Raw genomic sequence first — 17,051 nt, forward strand, 5'->3', positions numbered from 1 at the left:
CACCGTTTCCTCAACGTGATGACCACACAGCAGACAGTCAAGGTTGGATCCAATGTTGTAGTGTCTCCACTTCAGCATGTTTCGTGTGTTGAGGCGGTCAGACAATAAAAACCAACCGAAGACTTTGATTTTTGGGGTACACTTGGTGCGCCAAAGCCAACGAAAGGCCACATGAGCCACCACATCTCGAAAGAAAAATTGGTAGTACGCAACAGTCTTGAACATAGTGGCTCCCCAGCAGCAGGCCCAAACGTTGTCACGGCCATCGAAAGTTACTTCCGCTACATCAAGCTGTAGAAGCTTGAGCTCCTCGTGGGCTTGTATAGAGAGGGGGAGTTGGAAGGTTTCATGCAGGGTGGCGGCCGTCAAGAAATCCCGGACCGATAGATCTTCATGATGAACGTATGAGAACGCCCTCGGGTATTTATTAGCATAACCATCATTATTCCAGTTGTCCTTCTAGAATAGTGCAGACGTACCGTTGTTGACTTGAACCTGGGTGATTCCACGATATATTGGCATGAGTTGAACGAGATCTCACCACCAAAATGAGCCGCACGCGTCAGCTGCATGGGGGATTGAATCCACGTAGTACGACACCCAAATCAGCTGCACCCAGGGGATGTCCATTTTGTTGAAGAATTTATGAAGGAATTTCAAAAGCAGGCCGTCATTTTGGATCTTCAAGTCAAGAATACCGAAGCCACCACTCGACTTGGGACGACAGACCATGGGCTAGGCTGCCAGAGAGGTGTGTTTATCGCCAGCAGCTGTTTTTTTATACCAGAGGCAATGTCTGCATATTTTGTCCAACTGAGCAATGATTTTCTGAGGTAGGCGCAGCGTGCCCATCGGATAGATGGCCAATGATGTAATGAGTGAATTAAGCAACGCCAACCTGCCTGCATGGGACATGAGAGACATGGCTGCCGTGATTTTGCGTTCTGCTTTGCACACAAACGGTGTTAAATCCAGAACCGTAGGGCGAGTGGTTCCTAAAGGCAGCCCTAAGTAAGTGAACGACATAGCGGCTTGAGTGCAACCAAAGAGAGTTGCCAGAGCATTGCACTTCTCAGCAGGGGTGTTAATGGGGACAAGCATGGATTTATGAAAGTTGATTTTGAGCCCAATAGAGGTGGCGTAGTCTTCAAGGATTTGTTTTATCTTGGTCGCTTGGAGAAGACACGCAGGCAAAACTATGATAGTATCGTCTGCATATTGGATTACTGGGTACTTAGCATTACCATGGGGAGGGATCGGTTGGGTGATCAGGCCTTGATCAAGTGCCTCATTAATGGCAGTTTGTAGGAGGTCAGCCGCAATGACAAAAATAAGGGGGGACATAGGATCGCCCTGGCGGACCCCGCACTTACAATGAAACTGCCAACCCGGAACCCCGTTGAGAAGCACAGAAGATTTGCCGGAAGAGAAGATACTGTCCATCCAGGCCAGCCACTTTGGCGGGAAACCCATTTTCTTCATGATGAGGAGCATAGCAGAGTGTTCGATGGTATCGAATGCCTTGACAAAATCTAATTTAAGGAGGACAATTTCTTTCTTGGAAGCTTGGCATTGATGTATGTACTCGAAGGGCCAAGCCAATCAATCATGGATGGATCGACCATGCAGAAAGCCGTATTGATTTTTATGCACCAACTGAAGAATAATGCTCTGAAGACGATTAGCTAGAATCTTAGTGATCAGCTTCAGACAACAGTAAGGAGAGTGATGGGCCTGAAGTCGTTGACATTGTCAGGCGAGTTGGTCTTCGGAATCAATGTGATGTAGCCAGCATTGATGCTTTCTAGATTGAGGCCACCTTGGTGAAATTCCTGGCAGAGAAGATAGAAATCTTCTTTGAGGATAGGCCAACATGCTTTCAAGAACACGCCATTGAAACCATCGGGTCCAAGAGCCCGATCAGGTGGCATTGCCGCCACAACATCATCAATCTCTTTTTCTGTAAATGGCGCCACAAGATTGGCAAACAACATATCATCCTTGAGAAGATTATCTAGGTTGAATTTCATAGGCGAAGGGTTGGCCTGTCTCATCCGAGCTTTGAAAGCCTCAAAAAGTATTGATTCTTTCCCAGCATGATCCTCAACTATACCACCATCGACAGTTTTAAGAGAGCTGGTGCAATTCCTCCTGTAACGTTCAGTAGCCACAGTTTGAAAAAAATTGGAGTTCTCGTCACCAAATTGGATCCATCTAATAGTGCAACGTTTCTTCCAGTATTCTTTCTGATGTTGAAGAAACCGTAAGAGATGTTTTTTGAGGATATTGCGAAAGTTTCTCTCAGGAATAGTCAGTGGCCGGCGATCTTCAATGTTATCCAGCTCCAGCAATGTTTTGTTAGTGTTTTCAATAGCAACATGTAAGCGGGAGATGTTCTTACTCCAATGCTTGAGAGCATATCTCACAGCCTTGAGCTTCTGCCCGATTCTAGCAGCCACGTTGGACATTTTATTATATTTGATGGGTTTATTCCAAGCTTGCGCAACCACTTCCATGAACCCTGGGTGAGCAATCCAATATGTTTCAAATCTGAAGAGTTTACTTTTTGGAATGGTAGTTTGAATGACCACAGAGCACGGAGTGTGGTCAGAGACTGGCTTTCCCAAAGGATTTACCATTGTGTGAGGAAACGAGATAGTCCAGTTGAGCATGGTAAAGAACCAACCGAGCTGTTCAAGAAGCGGTTGTTGTTGCATATTGGACCACGTGTACTTTCTGCCCTTAATGGTTAGTTCAGTAAGGTTTTGTTCACGAATAAAATCATTAAAGGTGAACATATCCTGGATATTTCCTCCCGGTTAGTTGCGATTATCAGGCGAGCGGATGTAATTAAAATCGCCAAGAAGAAGCCAGTCTTCAGAAGGAGGGATCGTCAAGTCAAATAACCAACTAGTGAAAGCAGCAAGAGAGTCACCTTGACAGGGACCGTAAACATTGACAAGCTTCCAACAGTGGTTAGATTGCATGGAGATGAACTCAATTCCTAACGCAAATTGCTCAGACAGAAAGACCCTGCCCGTGAAAACACTGCTATTCCAGATTGTAACTATGCCACCTGAAGCGCCATGTGAGGGAATAAACGCAAATTGATCAAAATGTTGCGGGCATATAGATTTAAGAGTGGCAGCATCAAAAGAAGGCATCTTAGACTCTTGCAGGCAAATCACAGCGCATCCACTAGCCTGAATCGCATTACCAAGTGCTAAATGTTTCTCAGGCGCATTAAGACCGTGTACATTCCAGCAAAGTACATTCCAATTGCGCAAAAGCATCGAGGAAATAAAAGTTCAGACAACTACAAAGACGAAAGAAGAACCCCACCTAATCTTCAGACAAAGCTGAAGTGGTGAGCTCTTCAGCGGCAACCGCGCAGAGGTTGGTGCCAATGGCCTGCATGGTGGAGATGGGAGTTGGTGGAGGCAGCGCCGGAGCAGCATCATCATCTCCGTGGGCGTCAGCAGCAGGTGTAGCAATAGGAACTTCATCAGTAATCTCCACAGTAGAAGGGATGACACGAGGCTTGACCTTGGACTTGGCTGGGCGCGAATCAGAAGCTTGAATAACCCAAAAACCATAGTACTTGTTGGTTCTAGTGCTTCTACGCAAGGTAGCAGTGTCGATCGGGGCCAACATCTTACCTTTCCGCTGCTTCTGAGCATGTGTAGTAGTGGGTAGAGAGCTCGACGATCCCTCATCAGACAGTGACAGAGAAGGCAGCAGAGGTTCAGAAACAGCAGTTTCGAGCTGAGCAGATTATGGGATCTCATCCTCCAGGGGTGTCTCATCAGAGCTGAGCATGGGTTCAGATGGCTCCATGGTGAGGAGCAGAGGAGCAGAGGATGCCTCCAAGCTAGCCTGGGCGGGAGGAAGCAGAGTCTGGATCTGAGAGAACTGAATGTTTCCACCTGAAAGTGACACTTGCATAACCACTTGAGCAAACTCCTGACAAAAACCAAGACCCGAGCTCCAAGGTCCAAAAGAAGCCACCAGCGGGTGCAAAGCCAAGAAGAGAGCCGCATTAAGCTGTTGGCGGGGTATTGGGTTCGTCAGCAGAAGAGACATGAGCACATCTCCTTGTGCAGACAGGCCAAAGCGCAGACCCTGACGGTGAACTTCAACAGATACAGTGAGCACATCTGCAGGACCTTGAACCTCCAAAGCATCAGGCCCATTGAGCACAAGCAAATCAAATGAATGATCAGAATCCAATTCTTCAGAGCTCGTGAGCGAGTCATGCCAAGCCTGCAGAGCATTATCCGTGACATTGTTCTCAAGCACAATGCCATCTTGTACCTGCAGCCCCTGCGCTGCGAGCCAGGCCTGAAATTTCATGAGAAAAGATGGCATTTGGGGCAGTGGTGGAGCTGGAGGTGCAGGCCATTCACCCCAACCAACATGATCATGGTTATGTGGAGCATCAGGACCATCTGGCACGCCATTGGGAGGTGCCGCATTCTGCACAAGCCAGCTACGAACCTGTTGCTGATACAGTTGTTCTGCCGTCAGATTGGGACCAAACAAAGGATGCAGGTTCCCGTCAGGTGGCGGTGGTTCCTCGCCGGCCGGCGGCACCTCAGGAAGGAGTCCATTCCAATCATTGCTCCTGAGGATGGTGATCTGGACAGTCCAACAATCTCGAGCTCCTCCAAGCTGCCAAACAACAAAGCTTTTTGGCACCACACGCAGGTTCAGAACTCTCGCCTTAATGAGCATGAAGCGGCGGTCTTGGCGAGGATTGTACCAGGAAACAAGAGAACCAAAACCACCCAGCGACTTAGTGATGTAATAATCTGTCTGATAATCGTATGGAAAGCCAAACATCAACCAGATCTTAGGCCCAAAGGTGGTGGAGCGGCGATTGAGTGCTTCATTATGGGGAACAAAAGTAATAAGCAAATCCTCATCCTCAAGTTCTAATGGTGTAGCAACAGCAGTATCACGGAGGAAGGATTCCACAAATCCAAAAATCCCTATTCCAAAAGGGTGGTCACTTACTTCAGTAGTAAACAGCTGGGCTTCATGCAGCAAACCTTGAACAGCCTGATGAACAGCAGCCCGGCGATGCAGAGGCGCGTATGCGCTAGTTTCCGCGATGGCCAGAAAGTCGTGGTTGAGCGGCGAAATGGGGCCAACCACCATCCCGCTGCGGACGACCCGATCAGCCGGCCCAGGCTCGACGGCGAAGCCTGGCGGCAGGAACGGCACCGGGTTGAGGGGGTAGTTCGCCATGATGGTGTTGCAGAGAGAGCGGCTGAGGTGACGGGTGTGACAGAGGTGGCGAATGGCAGGCGCGGGGCGGTGACGATTGAGGAAACCGAGTAGAAGCGGAAGCGTGCGGGGCATTTTTGGTATTGTGAGGATATTTAGGGATCCATTTCCAACGCTCAAGCCAGCGCTTCCTTCTACAGGATCGTGCCACATGTCCATAGTGACAACAAGCCTCACATCGAATGGCCGATTTGCACTTGGGTTGTTTTTGTGTCAAAGATGGAAGGCGAGACTGATTGATACTGGTCTAGTCCTCTACCAAAATTGGTCCAAGATGCTTCGGAGGAATCCGGGCCGGGCATTTGCTTGCCTTGTGATCAGGAGTGGAGTAGTTCATGCAAATCACCCTAGCAGGGCGATGAATCTTTTGGTGCCCCAATTTTAGGCAACGCGCACATAATACTGCCCAATTATTAGCAATCAGATCAATCTCATCCTCAGAGTATCCAGCTTGGGCCCAATCAGCCTTGTAATGGGCCGACAGACGAGGCGGCCATTGTGAATGGGCTGGGGCATATTTGAAGGCTGATTTGAGAAAGCATTGTGGCGGGAGAGGATAAGGCACATTAATGGGGCAATTAAAACTGCCCAAACGGAGAAACTCTGTGTCATTATCACCCTCAGATTGCGCTTGACGGAGATATTTCTCAAGTAAAGATAAATCAGATGATTCCTCAATTATCGGGGGCAAATTGTCAGTTGCCGAAAAAGATCCAAATTGAATTTGAATGCCATGATTGTTCATTCGGCAGGAGGAGGACAACGCCTCATGTGCATGCTTGTTGGAGAAAACCATATGATCAATAGGTTTAAAGGTAAACTTGCGTAACTCAAGCATGGAAGAGTCATTCAACAAGGATGCAGAACGTAAGAAACCCAAGTCCGATTTAATAGCCAAGGGATGTCTAGCAGTTATCTCCGTTAGTTCTTCATCCGCGTGCCAATTTAAAGTAGACGAGGGAACCCGATTGAAACGGCCATTGTACAAATGAAAATGGCAAATGAAATCTGGCCAAATGCGATCCTTAAGACCGTAGATAAAATGGCCGACCTTGTTGTTGGCAACCGAGAAACGATAAGCTCTAGGATTAATCTTAAGCACTTTGAAGCCAACATGAAATCCCCCAATGCAGCATTGGAGTGCAATACCCACAGATTCTTCATTTAGTGGGAAGGAAGCCGATGAAAACGTGACTACAAGGAAGAATTCCTTGGAGTCTCGAGAGGGGGAGAAATGCACGGTGGAACCAAACTTTCTTCTCACCTGATCTGCAAGGGCTAGGCCAGGGGCAAAATCCCAATGCAGGAGTCCTTCCATCATTCGCTGAATACAACAAATTTAAAGTGTCCTGTCGGTTTACCGCCGGACGGGTCATAATGCCCAACATATAACCCGGTTTATAACCAAGGCTATACTTAATAATAATCAAATATGAAATATATCATACCTGCGACATTGAATCACATCGTTGGTTTACCAACTTTTTGTAGTAAGGGTGATAACCCAAGTCTTGAGTACTGACAACTCCTCCCATGTTTTGCCGGTTTATAGTAAAGCCGTACCGGGTTGTAATAAACACCAGATTATCAGTATATCATACTGGCGACTTGTAGTCGAAACCAGACCGGGTCAATAAACACCGGATTATAACTGATTGTGCATTGACAACTTATAGTTGAAAGCCAAGCCGGGTCAATTGACACCGGTCATCTTGTAATTTTGTACTTGGCAACTTAAAAGCCAAACCGGGTCAGTAAACACCGGATTAACATAAACCTCATCAAAATAAACCGCAAAAAGAAAATTTTCAGAAGAAAACATGAAAAAAGGCGAGGCTTTTCATGGGCTGCCAGGCCACTGAGTTAAACCATTTTACAAAGCCTTTATAAGATGGACCTCACATTAACCAATCGTCATTTTAACTATGACAAGTTCAGGGTCTTTATAAGATTGACTTGTCAAATGTTCGACGGGTCTTACCAGGATTACCTAGACGGAGTGGCTTATTAAAAAAAGGCAGGATAACCCGGGGTTTTAGCTGAATACACCTGGCTTCCAATCCTGGCTTTTATAGCCTATTACAAGGTTATAGGCTCTTTGTTCTTGTAGAAGCAAAGAGCCCCCGAGCAATATTTTGAGATATGCTTAATGGGTGCCTATGTTTGAGTTGTGCTTCTGCAACACTCTCTTTGGCCCCTTTTAACTTTGGGTAACAAGCCCCGAATTTTTTTGTGGCTTTATAAGCCGGATCAATGTGTAATCAGAACTCCGCTTTATAAACAGAAGCCCCCATGTAACCAAAAAACTTCTGAAGGAAGAACGGCAGAGGCCCTGCTTTAGTAGGGATGTCGGTTTATTATATTGGTCATAATATATACATTGTCAAGAATATGTACATAAGAGGAGCCTATGGCTCAGGTGTAGTAGGGCTAAAGATGAGAGATATTCCACAGCCGGTGGGTCTCCTCCTCCGATTTACGTGAGTCTTTGTGCTCTCGAACATCGATAAGGTAGTATGACCCATTATGCAGATTCTTGCTGACCACAAAAGGTCCTTTCCAAGGCGGGGATAACTTGTGCATATCAGTCTGATCCTGGATGAACCGGAGCACCAGATCTCCTTCTTGAAAAGTTCTGGTTTTAACCCGGCGGCTGTGATAACGACGCAGATCTTGCTGGTAAATCACCGAACGAGCCGCTGCAATGTCACGCTCTTCATCTAACAGGTCAAGTGCTTCCTGGCGTGCTTTCTCATTGTCATCCTCAACATAAGCTGCCACCCGAGGCGAGTCATGACGGATGTCACTAGGGAGAACCGCCTCTGCTCCATAAACCATGAAAGAAGGCGTATAACTCGTAGATCCGTTGGGTGTGGTATTGATACTCCACAACACAGAAGGTAACTCCTCCACCCAACAACCCGGCGTCCGTTGTCAAGGAACCATAAGCCGGGGCTTGATGCCTCTCAGGATCTCTTGATTGACTCTCTCCGCTTGACCATTAGATTGGGGGTGAGCCACTGATGACACGTCAAGCCGGATGTGCTCACGTTGACAAAATTCTTTCATAGCACCCTTGGAAAGATTAGTGCCATTATCAGTTATGATGTTGTGTGGAAAACCAAACCGGAAAATCACCTTCTTGATGAATTGAACCGCCGTAGCTGCATCACACTTACTGACTGGCTCTGCTTCCACCCATTTAGTGAACTTATCAACCACCACCAGAAGGTGGGTCTTCTTATCCTTGGACCTCTTAAAGGGCCCAACCATATCTAGCCCCCAAGTTGCAAACGGCCAAGTGATTGGAATCATCCTCAATTCCTGAGCCGGAACATGAGCTCGACGTGAAAACATCTGACAACCATCACACTTTTTCACCAAGTCCTCAGCATCAGCATGAGCCGTCAGCCAATAGAAACCGTGACGAAAAGCTTTAGCTACCAAGGACTTTGAACCGGCGTGGTGACCACAATCTCCTTCGTGGATCTCACGCAAAATCTCACGGCCTTCTTCAGGAGATACACAACGCTGAAACGCCCCTGTTACATTGCAATGATGCAATTCTCCATTGACAATGGTCATTGACTTGGACCGCCGGATTATCTGCCTGGCCAAAGTTTCATCCTCCGGTAACTCGCCCCGGTTCATATACGCCAAATATGGGACCGTCCAATCTGGGATAATGTGAAGAGCCGCCACCAACTGAGCCTCCGGATTAGGAACAGCCAAATCCTCCTCTGTAGGTAGCTTGACCAACGGGTTATGCAAAACATCCGGAAAAACATTGGGTGGAACCAGTTTACGTTGGGAACCCAAATGGCTTAAAGCGTCCGCCACTTCGTTCTTTCGCCGGTCCACATGGTCAACCTGATAACCTTTGAAGTGACCAGCAACAATATCCGCCTCTCGACGGTATGCTGCCATGAGCGGGTCCTTGGAATCCCAAGTACCATACACTTGTTGAGCCACCAGGTCCGAGTCACCAAAGCACTTAACCCGGCTTAAATTCATCTCCTTAGCCATTCGAAGACCATGGAGTAAAGCCTCATATTCTGCTGCATTGTTAGTGCAAGGGAACATTAAACGGAGAACATAACAAAACTTATCACCTCGTGGGGAAGTTAACACGACTCCAGCCCCCGAGCCCTCCAATTGCATGGATCCATCGAAATGAATAGTCCAATAAGTATGATCCGGCTTTTCTTCCGGCGCTTGTAACTCTGTCCAGTCATTGATGAAATCCACAGGCGCTTGGGACTTGATTGCCGTACGAGGCACATATTTTAACCCGTGAGGTCCAAGCTCAATGGCCCACTTGGCAACCCGGCCAGTTGCTTCCCTGTTTTGGATTATATCTCCCAAAGGGGCAGAACTGACCACAGTGATGGGATGACCCTGAAAATACTGCTTAAGCTTCCGGCTTGCCATGAAAACTCCATACACCAGTTTCTGCCAATGTGGGTACCTCTGTTTGGACTCAATAAGCACCTCACTGATATAATAAACCGGCCGTTGAAAGGGATATTCCTTCCCAGCCTCCTTGTGCTCCACCACAATGGCCACACTGACAGCTCGGGCATTAGCAGCCACAGATAACAAAAGCGGCTCTTTATCGACCAGAGCAGCAAGGACAGGTGGCTCAGCTAACTGTTTCTTCAAGTCCTCAAACGCCGCATTAGCAGCATCACTCCAGACAAAATTGTCTGTTTTTTTCATCATCTGATATAGAGGGATAGTGTAAGTGCATCTAGTGCCACCCCTAGTTGGTTTTGGATTATTGACGACAAACCTGGTTGAGGGACTAATGTGTTTGTGAGAATTGCAGGATAACACAGGTAGTAGTCCCTCATTGATTCGGTTTACCTACCAGAGATGACCCCTAAAAATGTATGAAGACATTGAAGACAATGGTGGTATGTGAAGATATTCACATCGAAGACTATGACTAGAGAAGACATCGTGTGAAGACTATGGAGCGCGAAGACTTAGTTGTTTCGTTGTTTCCTTTTCTTCTTTGTTGAGTCATAGGAACCACCGTACTGTTAAGTGGGGTCCGAGTGAACAAAGTCAGAGTGACTGAAGTGATGCTCAACCAAATCCTATGTCTTCGAGCGAAGACAATGAGAGCAAATCTTATCCAGAGCTAGATGAGTCAGCTTTACTTGCAGCCCAAGTCAAGCTGCCGCGTGTGTTTGAAATCTGACCGTTGGAACACATGTCAGTTCCTTAGTGACCCAGGGTCATTTCGGACAAATCAGGTCAGGTTTCCTGGTGGCTATAAATAGCCCACCCCCTACACCATAAATTGGTGGCTGCTCAGAGTTAGTGCACGGCTTTTGTCGTTTGAGAGCAACCCACCTCCGGAGCTTTTGAGAGAGAGAAATCCTTGCGAGGACAAAGCCCAAACACCTAGAGCCAAAGAGTGTTAGGCATCACTGAAGTCTTTCTGTCCACGTGACCTGAAGACTTGTTACACTTGAGGACTGTGAATCCTCCAGCCGGTTAGGCGTCGCGTTGTGAGTATCCAAGAGTCATTGTGGATCACCGGTGAACGAAGTCTGTAAAGGTTTGGAAGTCTACCTTGAAGACTTACCAGAGTGATTGGGCGAGGACTGGGTGTCCTTACCTCAAGGGGAATAAGGTGAAGACACGGTCTTCTGAGCTGAATCTCAGCCTCCCTAACCAGACGTACAGTTGTCACAGCAACTAGAACTGGTCCAAAAAATCCTTGTCCTCACCAAGTGTCTGGTTCTATCCTCTCCCTCTCTTTACTTACAGTTTGTCTTCGTGAAGTCATTGCCTGTTTGCACTACCTGTTTGACTTCACTATGTGACTACTATTGTTGTTTGGCTTCATACTATCTTCCATCCTGATCTTTACTACCTAGCTGCTATTAGTCTTCGTGCTTTCACTTCATCGAATACTTGACTATGGCTTGCTTAGTGTAGTTTACCTTCCGCTGCATGTTTATAGGTTCATTTCTATCATTTGTCTTCAAAACTCCCATGTTTTGAAGACTTTCATAAAAATCGCCTATTCACCCCCCCCCCCTCTAGTCGATAACTAGCACTTTCAATTGGTGTCAGAGCAAGGTACTCCCTTGTTCTGTGTGATTCGATTTAACCACCTGGAGTTTTAGCTATGTCGACTGCAGGGATAATCAAAGTCTCCGCTGCTTGCCCCGTCTTCGATGGAACTGAATATCCCTACTGGAAGAATAAGATGCGCATGCATCTTGAAGCGGTTGATGTCAACCTCTGGTATGTCGTCAAGAATGGTGTTCCCAAGACTGGTGAAGGTGTCACCCCTGCTGATGTCAAGAAGTTCATTCAACTGGATTCTACCGCCAAGAACATCATCTGTGGTCATCTGACCAAAGGACAGTATGGCCGTGTGAGTGCTCTGGAAACGTCAAAGCTAGTCTGGGACTGGCTCTCCAAGTTCAACGAAGGCGTCTCAACCCAGAGAGATCAAAGGATCAGTGTTCTTCGCAACCTCTTCAACCGCTTCAAGAGAAACGACAATGATAATGTCCAGCTCACGTTTGATCGCCTCACTGACATCACAAATGAGCTTCGTGCTCTCGGCGCCACTGAGATCATCAAGCATGAAATCGTCAAGACACTGCTGAGATCACTTGATAGCTCGTTCGACACCCTTGCCCTGATGATACAAGAACGCCCTGACTTCAAGACACTCGATCTGTCTGACATACTTGAGAGGCTCAACACACATGAGTTCCAGCTATCTGAGAAAAGAGATATCTATGGTCCCAACTATGGCCGAACTCACGCTTTGAAGGCAAAAGCTGTTTCCTCATCTGAAGAAGAATCTGACTGCAGTTCTGGTGATCCTGAAGACATTGGAAAGGAGCTTGCTATGCTTGTGAAGAAGTTTCAGAAGTTCACTAAGAAGAAGGGCTTCAGAAAGTCTTCACGATCCAGCTCAAGAAATGATGAAGCTTCCACTCATGATTACAAGAAGAGAACATGTAACAAGTACAAGAAGCCAGGACACTACATCTCTGAATGTCCAAAGTGGGACAATGAGAACAAGAAGAAGAAGAAGAGCAAGGAATATGATTCTGATGAAAATAAGAAGAAGAAATCCTCAAAGTCTTCTTTCAAGTCTTCGTCCAAGTCTTCATCACATAAGAAGAGCTCATCTGGCAAGGCTCGTGCTTTTGTTGGCAAGGAGATGGATTCAGAGGAGGAGTCTGCTTCTGAGGAGGCGGAGGTGGAGTCTGAGGAGGAGTCCGACCCTGGCGTTGCAAGTCTGGCTCTAGCTACAGCCTACATTACCAAGTCCATCTTCAACACTGAAGACAATGGCCCCGTCACCAACGCCGATGCTAATGACAAGGACGACTCTCCTCCCACCTACTGCTTCATGGCACAAGGTGCCAAGGTAAAATCACGTGATGCTTACTTTCAAACATCAAGTGAAGATGACTCTGATTGTGAATCCAAACCCAGCTACAAAACACTTGCTAAAATTGCAACTGAACAACAGAAAGCTATGGAACATACTCAAAAACTGATAGACAAAAGCGATGACCTGTTGGACGCGAAAATGACCCGTTCTCAATCCTTAATTGAAGACATAAAAAATCTTCATGTTAAGTACCAGGAACTTGAAAGTCGTCATGAAACGCTCTCAACCACTCATGAAAAGCTTTCCTATGATTATCTTCAAAGGAAGCAAGAGCTTGAGAAATTGAGAGCGGCTCATGAAGATCTTCAAAAGAGAATGAGTCACTTCGCGCTCAACAAATCAGTCCCGCTCAGGAAGGATTTGAACCACCATGTCTAAAATGCCTTGAGCGTGATAACGCTACTTCTGTTGCTGAATGTTCTATTGCTGCTACTGTTGCAATATCTTCAACTATTGATGTGGTAACTAACCCCTCTGCTGAGGATACCACTACTATTGCTAATGAAAATGCTAGGTTGAAGACATTGCTTGAAACAGGGATGTACAAAAGTCTCAAAGGGCATTAGACACTGTGTGATGTCCTCAAAAAGCAGATTCTAAACCGAAACCCTAGGAAAGAGGGTGTTGGGTTCGAGAGGAAGATCAATGTTGATGGCTCCTACTGGAAGCCTGAGCAGTACCCCAAAACCACATGGGTTGCTGCAAAGGGACCTTCAGTGGATCCATCCACCTTATCTGGCTTCACTTGTGCTAACCCTATTATCATTAATGAATCCTTTGATGCAAACTATAAACTGTTTAACAATCAGAATGGTGAACTGTTTGCCACGTATATTGGTACTAACTACAGGAATGGGCCACCTATGAAGAAGATCTGGGTTCCCAAAAGTTGTCTTGAGAATCTTCCTGTGAATGTCATCATGACACCGCTTGGGAAGAAGACAAATCCCAGACCAAAGGCTTCATACAGACAGAGGACTCACCTGAGTTACCCTAACGCCAATGTTTTGCAGGGAAATCATACTCAGACTTATGAATATGAGCGTGTTTCTTCAAACCGCTATGTTCATAAAACTAAGAACTTTTCTGCTTATTCATATGAGTACTATTCACCTCCTGCAAGGCTATTTGCTAGGGCTTCAAAGCCGAAGTTCTCAGATGCTGCACTTAGACTCATTGCTTCTAAGCCACCCCTGAAGATGTGGGTGGTTAAGAAGAATTAACTTTCTTTTGTAGGGAAAGGTCTCCAGCCGGAAATCAAAGGCGTCTGATGCTAATGCTGGGGACCTAAAACATCTTGTAGGGCGCAAGATCAAATGCCCAAAAGGTCTCACTATGTATTTTGTTCCTGAATCGCTTGCCAAACATCCTATCAGTCCTAATCTTGATCTGAGCTTTGATAATCCTCTTGTGCGTCAAATGTTTATGCTTCACAATACTCTTGGTGAAGCCTATCCCCCTAACTGTACTGTAGGGTATGACACCTCATGCTTCAGAATGGATTATGGACAACGGGTGCACTAATCATATGACTGGTGATTGAAGTCTTCTCATGGACTCAACTTTACGTCCATCTGACAAGAGTCACATCACATTTGCTGACACTGGTAAAAGCAAGGTATTGGGTCTAGGTAGAGTTGCAATCTCAAAGAATCAGCACATGGAAAAGTGATGCTTGTTGAATCCCTTGGTTTCAACTTAATGTCTGTCTCAATGCTTTGTGACTTGAACATGATTGTGATATTTGGAAAATATCGTTGCCTTGTACTAATGGAATCTGACAAGTCTCTAGTCTTTGAAGGGTACCGAAAAGATGATCTGTACATGGTAGATTTCTCAGCAGGACCACAGCTTGCCGTATGTCTTCTAGCAAAAGCTTCAGAGTGCTGGCTCTGGCATCGAAGGCTAGGGCATGCTGGCATGAGGAACTTGCACACTCTCGCAAAGAAGAAGCATATCATAGGCATCGAGGGCGTCAAGTTCAAGAAGGATCACTTGTGCGGTGCCTGCGAAGCTGGAAAGATGACAAGGGCCAAGCATCCCTCGAAGACAATCATGACGACATCTCAACCCTTTGAGCTGCTACACATGGACTTATTTGGCCCTACTCACTACTCTACTCTCACTACTACTGCTTGTCTCTATGGCTTCGTAATTGTTGATGATTATTCAAGATACACGTGGGTGCACATAATTCTCTACAAGACTGAAGTGCAGGATGTCTTCAGACGCTTCGCCAACCGTGCCATGAACAACTATGGCGTCAAGATCAAGCATATCAGAAGTGACAACGGCACTGAGTTCAAGAACACCGGCCTCGACCTTTACTTGGATACATCGGGAATCACTCATGAATTCTCCGCTCCGTACACACCTCAGCAGAATGGCATCGTGGAGCGCAAGAACAGAACACTCATTGAGATGGCTCGGACGATGCTCGATGAATACAAGACTCTGAGAAAGTTCTGGCCTGAAGCTATTGATACTGCATGCCATATCATCAACCGTGTTTATCTTCACAAGCTTCTGAAGAAGACATCCCATGAACTCCTCACTGGTAAGAAGCCAAATGTCAGTTACTTCGGAGTATTTGGTGCTAGGTGCTGGATCAAGGATCCACATCACACTTCAAAATTTGCACCGAAAGCACAGGAAGGTTTTATGCTTTGTTACGGAAAGGATTCGCACTCCTACAGAGTCTTCAACCTCTTTCACTATAAAGTGGTTGAAACTGTGGATGTGCGGTTCGATGAGACTAACGGCTCGCAAAGAGAGCACCTGCCAAATGTGCTAGATGAAGTTCCGCCTAGTGAATCCATCAAGCTAATAGGAACTGGAGAAATCATACCGTCTGAAGCACAGCCTGAAGAGGAACTTATCATTTCTGCACCTAATCAACCTGAAGACAATGCTCAGCCTGAAGACAATCCTTCTATCGATGACAATGATCAGCAAGAGCAAAATCTTCGTCCAGTTCATCCTCGTGTTCCAAATGAAGTACAGATTGAGAAGATAATTGATAGCATCAATGCACCTGGTCCACTCACTCGTTCAAGAGCAACACAGCTAGCAAATTTCTGTGGGCACTTTGCATTTGTCTCAATATCTGAACCCAAGAAAGTTGCTGAAGCCTTCATGGAACCTGAATGGATTCAAGCTATGCAAGAAGAGCTTCAATAGTTCAAGCTGAACAATGTCTGGGAACTTGTCAAGCGTCCTGACCCCCGCAAGCACAACATAATAGGCACAAAATGGATATATCGCAACAAGCAAGATGAGCATGGTCAAGTTGTCAGAAACAAGGATCGTCTCGTTGCTCAAGGATACAGTCAAGTTGAAGGGATTGACTTCGATGAAACATTTGCTCCTGTGGCTAGGCTTGAAGCTATTCGCATATTGCTAGCCTATGCAAATCATCACAACATCCTGCTGTATCAAATGGATGTGAAGAGTGCATTTCTCAACGGCAAGATTGAAGAAGAAGTGTATGTTGCACAACCTCCTGGCTTTGAAGATCCAAAACATCCTGATATGGTGTACAAGCTAAACAAGGCACTGTATGGCCTCAAACAAGCCCCTCGCACTTGGTATGACACACTCAAAGACTTCCTGAAGAGCAAAGGCTTCAAACCTGGTTCCCTTGATCCCACACTCTTCACGAAGACATATGATGGTGAATTGTTTGTGTGCCAAATATATGTGGATGACATTATCTTCGGCTGCACCAACCAGAAATATAGTGATGAGTTTGGACACATGATGCAAGAGCAATATCAGATGTCAATGATGGGTGAGCTGAAGTTCTTCCTTGGTCTTCAAATTCATCAGCAAAGCAATGGCATCTTCATATCTCAAGAGAAATATCTCAAAGATTGCCTGAAGAAGTTTGGAATGCAAGACTGCAAAGGTTACACGACGCCAATGCCAACCAAGAGTCATCTGGGTCCCGACGCCAGTGGTAAAGAGTTCGATCAAAAGGTATACCGCTCCATGATTGGTTCTTTACTTTATTTATGTGCATCTAGGCCAGATATTATGCTTAGTGTTTGCATGTGTGCTCGATTCCAAGCGGCACCAAAGGAATCGCATCACTTAGCTGTGAAGCGGATTCTTTGATATTTGGCTTACACCCCAACATTAGGATTATGGTATCCAAAGGGCTCGGAGTTTGATTTAGTTGGATTCTCGGATACTGATTATGCTGGTGACAAGGTGGATCGCAAGTCTACATCAGGCACATGTCACTTTCTGGGACGATCACTTGTCTGTTGGTCTTCAAAGAAGCAGAATTGTGTATCTCTCTCCACTGCTGAATCTGAATACA

The 17,051-nt window shown here is 46.2% G+C and overlaps 1 protein-coding gene across 1 annotated transcript; it reads right to left on the reverse strand.

Annotated features, from left to right (window-relative positions):
• Window positions 1-1,706: 1,706 nt before the first annotated feature.
• On the reverse strand, window positions 1,707-2,468 carry LOC141042920 (uncharacterized). The gene has a single exon (XM_073511834.1). The coding sequence runs from the start codon at window positions 2,466-2,468 to the stop codon at window positions 1,707-1,709; it is 762 nt and encodes a 253-aa protein (XP_073367935.1).
• Window positions 2,469-17,051: the final 14,583 nt, after the last annotated feature.

The sequence above is a fragment of the Aegilops tauschii genome, chromosome 3 (assembly GCF_002575655.3).
Source record: "Aegilops tauschii subsp. strangulata cultivar AL8/78 chromosome 3, Aet v6.0, whole genome shotgun sequence".
In the NCBI taxonomy this organism is placed as follows: Eukaryota; Viridiplantae; Streptophyta; class Magnoliopsida; order Poales; family Poaceae; genus Aegilops; species Aegilops tauschii.

Excerpts from the sequence above, each read along its gene's own strand:
- LOC141042920 (XM_073511834.1), bottom strand. The coding sequence starts at position 2,468 with ATGTCCAACGTGGCTGCTAGAATCGGGCAGAAGCTCAAGGCTGTGAGA.